The sequence below is a fragment of the Sinocyclocheilus grahami genome, unplaced genomic scaffold, assembly GCF_001515645.1.
Source record: "Sinocyclocheilus grahami isolate Dianchi unplaced genomic scaffold, SAMN03320097.WGS_v1.1 scaffold249.1, whole genome shotgun sequence".
Taxonomy (NCBI): Eukaryota; Metazoa; Chordata; class Actinopteri; order Cypriniformes; family Cyprinidae; genus Sinocyclocheilus; species Sinocyclocheilus grahami.
Genome location: NW_015505428.1, coordinates 306,105 through 317,231, shown reverse-complemented (window position 1 = coordinate 317,231; position 11,127 = coordinate 306,105). Strand labels below are relative to the sequence as shown.

The 11,127-nt window shown below is 38.2% G+C and overlaps 1 protein-coding gene across 1 annotated transcript in view; it reads right to left on the bottom strand.

The window, feature by feature from the left end:
- The window catches only part of LOC107598242 (endophilin-A1-like), an 18,981-nt gene extending 9,240 nt beyond the window's left edge, over positions 1-9,741 (bottom strand). Inside the window, exon 1 of the mRNA XM_016289522.1 lies at positions 9,557-9,741. Coding sequence (XP_016145008.1) covers positions 9,557-9,601 — 45 coding nt within the window. The 5' untranslated portion in view covers positions 9,602-9,741. The remainder of the gene's footprint in view (positions 1-9,556) is intronic.
- Positions 9,742-11,127: the final 1,386 nt, after the last annotated feature.

Sequence of the window (11,127 nt, the reverse complement as noted above, 5' to 3'; positions counted from 1 at the left end):
TATACTGAATAATAATGGTCCCAACACAGATCCTTGTGGAACTCCTTTGACAACCTCTAAAAGATCTGACTCAACACCTTCCACCTGGACACATTGGGTTTTACCCTTTAAATAAGCAGTGAACCATAAAATAACATGTTCTGATAGTCTGATAGTGATTAGGAGTTTGAGGTAAAAGTTGTAGTTAATTGGAGTCTGGTGTCTTATACAGTGGGTCCCAAACCTTCCTCTGGAGCATCCTTACACACATTTTGGATGATTCCCTTACCTGACATACCCATTTTAGGCTTTTGAGTCTCTGCTAGTTAGAATTAGGGAGGCATACAAAATGTGTAGAGTTGGGGGTACACCAGGAGCAGGGTTGGGAAACACTGTTCTATTAGTAGGGAAACCTTGGCATGAACACACCTTGGGACACAAATCACAATTCAAAGACACTTGTAATTGCTTGTTAACACAAAGACTTAGTTTGGGGTGACTGAATGCTCATCACAATTTAAACAATTCTGTAGCGTTCCTGTATTTGCAGAATGCTAGCAACATCAAGGTTACGGGTTCGATCCCCCGGGAATGCATGAAAATGATCAAATACACTGAATGCAATGCAAGTCACCTGGAGGAAAAAGAAAAGCAAGCATGTAGTTCAGAAACAGCTCCCTGCATAGGTGAAATGGTCAATACAAAATACATGAGCAAAAAGAAAGTTATGTTTTGTAACAGTTAGGGGTCGACCGATTATCGGAACCGATATTAAGCTTTTTTATGGTTATCGGTAATTTTCAAAACCGATAAAATTTGCCGATAAAATAACTTAAAAGCATTTAAAGAAAGTTTTTGTCAGAGCCCTTGTTATTTTTAATTTTGACATTAATTTATCTTTACAGCAGACATATATAACGGTTCAAAATATCAGTTATCGGTCTACTTGATCTGTAATAATCGATATCGGCCCTGAAAGACACATGCACTCAATAGTGAATCAAATAGTAATTTGAATTTGAAACTCAAACGTTTCAAAAGACAGACATGAGCCCAAATCCTTTCTGGTAAAAGGACAATTAATTTCATGTAAACATACTTTATTTTTATACAGCTAAAAACAAGCATATCAAGATTTAATTAAAAAATTATCCTTTTCATATTTAATATCATGCACTTTCTAACTGAATAATTCACAGTCTATACAGTATTCACAGAAGGGACTGAACTTTGAAGGCTTTGTAGGCTGATCTTTAAAGGCAAGCTTTTCGTTTCTGTTAGTGTTTACTCAACAGAACAATATTTACTTGTGAACCTAAAGAAGTGGTGTTGCTCACGAGTCTCTAATTTGGAGTCAATATTCATGTCAAGTCTCCACCTCTGCAATAAAACATTATGACAAGCGCTAAGAAGGTGGTAGCCTATGCACTGCTTCCAATACAACCTACCATAAATACAGTGCAAAACGAAATCACGTGTGGGGCACTACATGTGACTAATGTAGTAAAAACACATATCTACATCTAACAGTGCTTCAGTCCAGAGCATTACACATTCAGGCATCTTCTTTCTATATAATGCTCGCGATAAATGTGGACATACAGTAGATTAACAGTTACATTAACTGGCTTACAGTGGCACTAACAGCTCGCATAAAAATGACATCAACAGCATAACAATATTAATTACAAAATAAATCTTATGCAATTATCATGCAATCAGAAACACCTCAAAAACGCTTTCCTACAATTCAATGAAATGAACGGTTCACAACTACAAACAACTTAAATCAGATTGATTTAGCAATGAACGTCACTTTAGTATAAAAGATGATATCGTTCGTTTGGCTGAACCCGTCAATGAATTTCCCGGTGAGATCTGGCAGTTCATAAGTGAACGAATGAACTCATTTTCAGCTGAAAGCATATAGCGAGGGGTTTAATCTCTGATGACCCACGGCATTTCATTAAAACGAAATGAACAGAAATCAAGATACAGATGGATGACAGCACCAAACCAGTCTCGTATTTAAAATGATTACTGGCCTACATCTCTCAAGTCATCATTAGCTTAGCTTTGTACGAGGCTACGAGCATAATCCTATTTCCTATAGCAGAAAGTAATAATCTCACAGGAGTGTTAAATTACTCTTTGAGGTCTTGAAATGACCATAACCTCGATTATTAAAGATGACACCGATATTTGCACTCTGATCAAGATATTAATTACTGTCACAAGGTGTTCAGACTTCTGGTTTTCTTTGAAATAGATGCGGCCAATAAATCCTGTAAATGATGTGCAAGCACACAAATAGAGGCTTTTATTTTCCACCAAACCGGCTCAGAGTCAGACACATCTAACCCTGTGCTGAATGGAACTGAAAGCCCATTAATTCAGCTGCAGATGTGCAGAAGGGACAGGTTTTAAGCTTATTCTTAGTAGTATATACTTGACTACTACTTGGAGTGAGTGAAGCCTAGGTATTACATTGTGAAAACATGATTCTTGATGTTTAGACCTGTAAACAGTGACGGGGAACGACCGAGTCAGAGGCTCAAGGGAAAGAGCAATAAAACCCCGTCAAGTCGCCTTTATTTCTAAAGCGCTTTATACAATACTGATGGTGTCAAAGCAGCTTTACAGTATTAAACAGAACAATAGTGCGTCAATAATGCAAGAAGACAATAACAAACAGTCATTTCTCAGCTAAAGTCAGTTCATTGGTGATTCAGTGATGTCATCGTTCAGTTCAGCTCTCGTCCAATAGAATCTGTGCACTCAGTCAAGCGTCCCCAACTAAACAAGCCAAAGGAACCAAAACCCCATCGCTGACAGAAATGGAGAAAAAAAAACCTCGGGAGAAACCAGGTTCAGTCGGGGGGCCAGATGAAACCAGCATGATCACATGGTCAAACTACATCACAGAAGTAATGCCAGGACCCATTTGATCAGTTCCGTCTCCGAGCTAGCAGTTCTGTGGATTATTTCTCATTAGAATAGCACTTCTGAGCATAATGGGTATGCCACAGAAGAAGTAACAAAAAGTCTGCATGTGTTTTTGTGGAGTTTCATAGAAAGATGCACATCTACATATATACATGTATAAGCTCAAAGGATTCAATCAAGGCTTGCTAACGGCTTCAGCTCAACCCTGTTACCTGAAACGAGGTGTTGTGCTACTGACTAGGTAGACAGCAGTCACATGAAACCCAATGTGACAACAGCACGCGGAGAAGAGAAAGTTCCCCACCCTGCAGTCAGGCCTCCTGGATTACAACCGCCAAAGATTAACCGCTTATAAATAGAACCGAGAGATGGACAAATGAAGGAGGTTATGGGAGGATGTCCTCCCTTGGTTTGTGATTGTCAGCATGGCAGAGAGGGATGAACATCCCTTGGGCTCCTATTATTGTGTGTGGGTGCGTGTGTGTAATTAAGAGCAGCTGAGAAAGCTCATGCATAAAGATGGCTAGAGGAGACATGTGCTTTTTCCCCTGAACTGAGGAGGAATGGCTCTTATATGCTCAATAATAATAATAAAGCTAGCACTTTTTTTAAGGACCAATTCTCACTATTAACTAGTTGTGTAATAGCATGCATATTACTACCATATTGGCGGTTTATTAGTATTTGTAAAGCACATATTAATGAAGAATTCTGCATGAGTATATTTTAGATCCCTTAATCCTAAATTTAACTATGTTACTAACTATTAATAAGCATCAAATTAGGAGTTTATTGAGGCAAAAGTCAGAGTTAACAGTTAATAGTGAGAGTTGAACCCCAAACTAAAGTGTGACCAATGGATAGTAATAATAATAAATAATGAATTAGTTTTTTAGTATCGCAAAACCCTTTAAAATGTCATGAAACAAAAAAACAAGCAAGGGTTTAAAAAGTATGTAACGTCAAACATGAAATGCTTTGAATGTAAAAAATAACAGTACAATGATGTTGAATGGATTGAGAAAGAAAAACCAAACAAAACAGTAGTCTGATTTTAAGAAAACATAAGCAGTAAATGGGATTTTAAAAGCACATTAGAAGGAGAATTCCAGAACACTGTACTCAGGAGAGCTAAAAGCGGGGGACAGCCTGTAGAGAAGATGTATGTATATATAGAGAAGTTCATATGTGACTCAATGCCGAGGAGACGGAGGAGCACTGAACGCAGCGATACAGCGCATCTTTGATATGCAATATATGGTGAGATCCTAAGAATACAGTATTGGATGAACCGTAACGTTCATAAAATAACCTAGGACATGTGCCTGTGTCAATCTGTGATGGTGATGTAATTCTTAAGCCTCACACAGCTCTTACATAACAGCAGGATGAGCCTGCCCTGCCATACACAATCATCAGACTACTATTAAATCATGACCAGCAGAACAGAATAGAACAGAACGTGCATTTCAGGGTTTTTTAACCTTACATAGGATAGCTGTGCTTTTTTACAAACACACACACACGCGCTCACACGCACACACACACAATCACTCTCACGATTCAGTGCTCTTTAATGGCTATTGGCTTATTCAAAGTCGTGAAGTGTCTGAGTGCAGTCTATGATGATGAGATGCTGTTTTGGAAAGCAACATATAGCACAGGCCAATCTGGCATGAGTCAGTATGTTGTATTTTGTTTGTTATTAATAGAAAAGGGGAGTTTAAATGATCAGATCGCCCAAAAACGAAAATTATGTCATCATCTACTCTCCTTTAAATTTCTCCGAACCTGTATGAGTTTCTTTTTTCTGTAGAACAGTTGACGGTAGCCATCGACTTCCACAGTATTTCTTTCCCAGACTATGGAAGTCAACGGCTACCGTCAACTGTTTGGTTTCCAACATTCTTCAAAATATCTTCTATTGTGTTCTACAGAAGAAAGAAACTCAAACTAGGTTTGGAACAACTTGAGGGTGAGTAAATGATGACCGAGTGTGCATCTTTGGGTGAACTACCCCTGAAATCTACAAAGACATGAAAGAGAAAACCACAGGCATTAGAGATTAGTGATGTTCTCATTTGGAAGACTAGTTAGTGTATTTCATATGTTCTACCCAGTTACTGCATTAACCCACAAACAATCTCCTGCAACTGGACAAAACCCAAACAACTGCGCATCCATTAAAGAACCCAATCGGAGTCTAATGTAGATATTAGGCATGTAGGTATATTGCCAAAAAATACTGTAAGCATATGCGGGTGCTTGAAGTGACACGGCTTTAATGTGAGCGGAGTGTTAAATGGTCTAATCATGTACACATAGTGCTATTAAAATGCATTGGTACTGACATCTATTCATTATAAGCTATTATTTCTAAGTCTGGAACATGTTCTTCTTTGCTTACTCTAGAAAAAAAATCGAATGATTCGGTCTAAGTAAGTAGTGCTTTAGCTTTAGATTTTACATCAACAGCAATGCAACAGTTCCACATGTTAATCATACACAAGTAAACAAACACACTTAACATCAAACACTGTAATATGCAGAATTATTCACATGACATACTTTCTGTTATGGTTTCGGAATTGTGATGGTGCTCTTGGCAGTCAAAAATACACAAAGCACATGGTGGTCAGCACAAACTGGGTTTGGTTTGTCCTCATTTCAAGAGAATCTAATGTGGTTTCATATTTTATCTTCTTTTAGCATGCATGGATTCGTTCATGGTTTTTGAGCATGAGGGCAGGTCACACAACCTGTACATGATGTCACCATTCACACTTTCTCCATTAAGCCCATTAGAAATGAAGGATCACTAATTATGGCTGCGTCTAGCCTATTGCAATAAAAGAATAACGTGGCGATGTTTCCAAGCACGTTCGGTCCACACATGAGTGCTCCGACTGACCTGAGAAACATGTTATTTCTGTATTTCTGTCGACTGAAACACCAATCTTTCGTGAATTAGTCTAGAGACACCTTTGTTCTGCTCTACGGCTCTCGCTGATGGTTTGGTCTGAAGAGTCTTTTTTTGTCAAATAAGTTATTGAAAGACAAAGATTTTGAAGATGGACTTGCAATCTTACATTTTCGTCTCTTTTACCTGTACAAAGAATACAATCAAAATTAGAAAAAAAGAGAGAGAGAAAAAAAAAACATCACAAACCATTCCATACCAGACCTGTTTGCATTAAATCGTAAAGTATGAGAAAGAAATATCAAAACATTACATTAACAAATGATGCATTAGTCCATAGGGTTTCCATCAAGACAACAGAGAAACGGGTGCCAGATCTGGTCAAACTGTTCACATTTGCCCTTCTAACAGCATCTAATTCATTCCAACTTATGTAAAGTAGAAATCATCTCTCCAAGCCATAATTTGACGGTAGGAGCCTCCTTTTCTTCCAGAACTGCAGTATTAACTTCTTGGCTGTGATTAAACGGTATGCAAGCAGTTTGTGTTGTGCTTCTGATAATGGATGCATTGCATACATTCAGAAAGTGGTCTGAAGAGTCTCAAACAGAAGTGTGTAGTAGTTACACGAATGCTTGACAGACTCAAGAAAACTGCAATTTCTCTCAGAGTTGGCTTTTTAACATGAGCATGTATTTATTCACATTAATGTTGTTTTTGCAAAGAAAAAAAATATAATATTCATAAATTTACCACATAATCAACACAAAGGCGGCTCATAAAAATCCATTTCGGACTATTTTTGGTGTTGCTGTAATTTATTATTATTATTTTTTATAAAATCCAATAAGGGACCAACAACAACAAAAACATGCATATGAACAAGAGTATCTATTCATATAAATAGCTATGAATAAAAGCACTTTCAAACTAGCAAATGATCAATTCTCTTTTAAAAACAATCCACAAGGCCATCAGTAACGTCCAACACCTTTCTTTCTCATCCCATGGACTTTCTGCCAATCTGCAAATCAAGTCCTGAATACACGTTCATGTTTAACACTAGAAAACCCTTCTATCCAGCAGTATAACCTGCTGCCTTCATGTCTGCCCATGCAGGGGTGCTCAGAAACACGGCACAGCTCTGCTTGATCATAGTTAGAAATCAGGAAAACTGAGAGATTTTTTTTTTTTTTAGCAATGATGTCGAACATAATCGGCACCTGTATAATCCACCACAATAGCATCCACCAAAAGAATAAACCATATTTAATACTCATAAGAGGAAAAAAAAAGAGAGTATATTTCTCATCCTTCGGGTTTTAATAAAAGATCCCAGATTGCACAAAGATAAAGTCAACAAATACATCGTCCAAGATCATTTTAAAGCCACTGGCTTGCCAAGTACAATACATCAACTTGTATTACAAGCTATTTTAAACAACAAACCAAAGACTAATTTTACCATGCAACATACATTTCCAAAACAATACATCTGTATAACTGTATACTGTACACAGTGCTGGGGAGTAACAGAATACACGTGACAGTGTTACTTAATCAATGACCTAACCTCGGAGATTGAACTGAACGAACAGTTTGAATGCACATTCATTAGATATGCCAAATGCTGCCAACAGACGAACTGCAATACTTCACAGAATTGTAGTATTGTTTAATGTTATCATAGGCCTAATTCAGTCAATCTGTTCTTATTTTTTTTTCATCATAGGCAAATTTCTATTCTGTATTTTTCTGTTGTGTTCTGGTTTCATATTAGCAGAGCATTTAGTTACAACTACATGACAAGTTGAGCAGACAGTTTCCGTGAAATCTCAGCTCTCTTTTATGTAACTACCACGCATGACAAGCACAAGACAGAAGAGATGTGCTAAAACAAGTGTTAAAAAGCTTGAGCAGTTATGAACCACTATTTGTGTTTCACTTGCAAATTACATGGGCACATTACACAAACAGCTTATTGCATCTCAAGGCCCACAAGACAGAAGAGATGTGCTAAAACAAGTGTTAAAAAGCTTGAGCAGTTATGAACCACTATTTGTGTTTCACTTGCAAATTACATGGGCACAAACAGCTTATTGCATCTCAAGGCCTATCTAATATGTGTGTGTGTGTGTGTGTGTGTGTGTGTGTGAGCCTGCAGCACAAAAGCAGTGTTGAGTCGCTGGGGGATATTTGTAGCAATAGCCAACAATACATTGTATGGGTCACAATTATACATTTCTCTTTTATGCCAAAAATCATTAGGATATTAAGTAAAGATCATGTTCCATGAAGATATTTAGTAAATCTCCTACCGTAAATATATCAAAACTTAATGTTTGATTAGTAATATGCATTGCTAAGAACTTCATTTGAACAACTTTAAAGATGATTTTCTCAATATTTAGATTTTTTTGCACCCTCAGATTCCAGATTTTCAAATATTGTCCTATCCTAACAAACCATACATCAATGGAAAGCTTAATTATTCAGAAATATTGACACTTAAGACCTTGAGGTCCAGGGTCACATATAGGCAAATATTCACCACATGAGCAAATTTCCAAGAATAAATACTGCAGGCAAAACAGGATAAACCTGCCTCTACTTAACTGAGAGAAGGTAAATAAGGGAGAAAAGCAGCATTTCACAGAGCAGCCACTACACGGTGTCACGACTGCATGAAGGTTGTGTATGAAGTGCAGCGCTGTGAGCTGAAGCAGTGTGTGAGGAACCATCTGTTCTCCAGAGCAGCGGCTGCTGGAGATCTCAGAGCCCACCATTCATCACAATCTCTCTCACAGACTGTTGTTTAAAGTCAGGCAGTGAGATGCAAGCCCAGCTTTACAACTCACACAGTCTCATTCACAGCAAAGGCACTTGTTCCTGGATCCTTTTGGGTTCGTAATGAATCAAACACCTGATTTAGGTTATCACGAACAGGTTTGAGTAGAGGGATGCTGAGCAGTGGTTTCAAAATGACCCTTAAAACGACCAATTATTCCTGCGAAATCTTTTCTGCACAAAGCATCAGTGTTCAATGTTCACTTCAGGCAAGGACACTAGATGGACATAACATGAAGACCTGGATGACACCAGGACATGCTTAACCAGCGATTAAATCTGGTGTTATGCTCTCATATGAAATAAATAAATACATAAAATTAGCATATATATATACACACACACACACACACACACACACACACACACAGTATACACACATATGAAAATCCTTTATGATTTAGTCTAAACAGAATGTAAGGCCCAATATGCAATGCACTGACTTGATATATTTTAAAGATATATATTACAATAATTGAAAAATATTTAAATAGAAACCTAAATGGCATTCCAATAGGCTATTGGACTCTAAAGCACGAGTGGTGCTAAGAGCATCATGGATTTGAAGTGTCACAGGATCAGACTGCTTTAGAGGGCATCCAGGTCAATTTAAGGATAGGAGCTATTATGTAACAACTTTCATCTAGGCATCTTAAATATTAATGTTCACGCGTTTTCATTTCATCGGTGCTAATAAACACCTCACGAAAAAGCAGTGAGCATGCATTGATTCAGTGGCTGGCGCGAGCGCTGGGCTGTGGGTAATGCAGAACACAGTGTTCCGCGTGAGGATGCGCATTAGGATTCAGAGCGCTGTAGCACTGCAGCAAACCCGCGTGACCTCACCGCCGCGTCCAGGCTTACCTGAGTGGCTTTGTGGAACTGCTTCTTCAGTCCCGCGACAGACATGATTCCGAGCGGACTCGAGCTGTTTGTGTCCTAACGCCTGGCCGTGATGGAGGAACAGTGGACGCGATGCAGAGAGAGACGCTGGGAATCACCGCGCGCGCGTAGGCTGATTACAGCAGCTGATGATGACGCGCCGCTGACGTCACGCCTCTCCTCAGATTACAGCAGCAGAGCCCCTCCTTCAGAGGAAATCTCTCTCTCTCTCTCTCTCTCTCTCTCTCTCTCTCTCTCTCTCTCTCTATATATATATATATACACACTGCCGGTCAAAAGATTGGGATCAGAACAATTTGTAATGTTTTTACAGGAGTCTCTTCTGCTCACCAAGCATGCATTTATTTGATCAAAAATACAGGAAAAAAATGTATATTGTGAAATATTTTTATGGTGTAAAATAACATTTTTCTATTTTAATATGCATTAAACTGTACTGTATGTCTGTGATGCGCAGCTGTAGAGAGAGAGAGAGAGAGAGAGAGAGAGAGAGTGTGAGAGAGAGAATATATCAAACAAGTAGCCCTCACTCAAAGAGGCTGAAGACCAGAGAGAGAGAGACAGAGAGAGAGAGAGAGAGAGAGAGAGAGAGAGAGAGAGAGAGAATATATCAAACAAGTAGCCCTCACTCAAAGAGGCTGAAGACTGCTGCTATATATCATTTGTTATAAAAAATAAGATAGAAACACAGTTTTTCACTTTACTTTTAATCACCACCATATAAGAAAGGAGAAATGAAACATCCTGGCTTAAGAAGATGTTACTTAAATGTTAATGTCACAAGCATTTAAAGGGCTTTTTATTCAACAATCAATGCTGGAAAATGTTCCAGAAATATTTATAGAAACAGGTTAGTTATATTGTTGATGGCATGATAATCAATACGCTGTCTTTGACGGCGATGTAATCAGATTACTTTTTTTCAAGTAACTAGTAAAGTAACATTACTTTTACATTTAAAATTAAATGTATGAGTTACTTTTTCAAATAAGAAAAAGCTGTGTGAAGAGAGCTTATATCATGTATAATGAGTGGCACATTCACAATCCACGTTTTGATTTTGGGGGGAAAATGGGCAAACCCTGACGGCGTGATTCACATGAATGACCATCACTGGATGTTCAGACTGCTTCAACACACCTGCCGGTCATTGTCAAATAATCCAGGGTTTGCGGTCCTCGCTTTAAAATGTAAAGCAGGGATGTCCAGTCCTGGATTATGTTCCTGACCCCTGTGCCTCTCAAAATGCGGCACTATATATTATCATTATATATCACATTATATATTCACCTGTGTATCTCATTCCACATTGTGGGCATCTGATTAAATAAACACAATTCCTCCTGTTCAAAGGAATAAATTGTGTAATTCTGTAGACTCCTGTTCCTCCACTCCTCACCATCTTTTCATACCGCTCATCTTATTATGCACACGCATATATTTCCAATTTCTGCCCTCCTCAAAGCTGCCACTATTCTATATTGACTTCCCAATTGACCTTGAATTGAACTCAAAATCTCTTTGAATTCCCA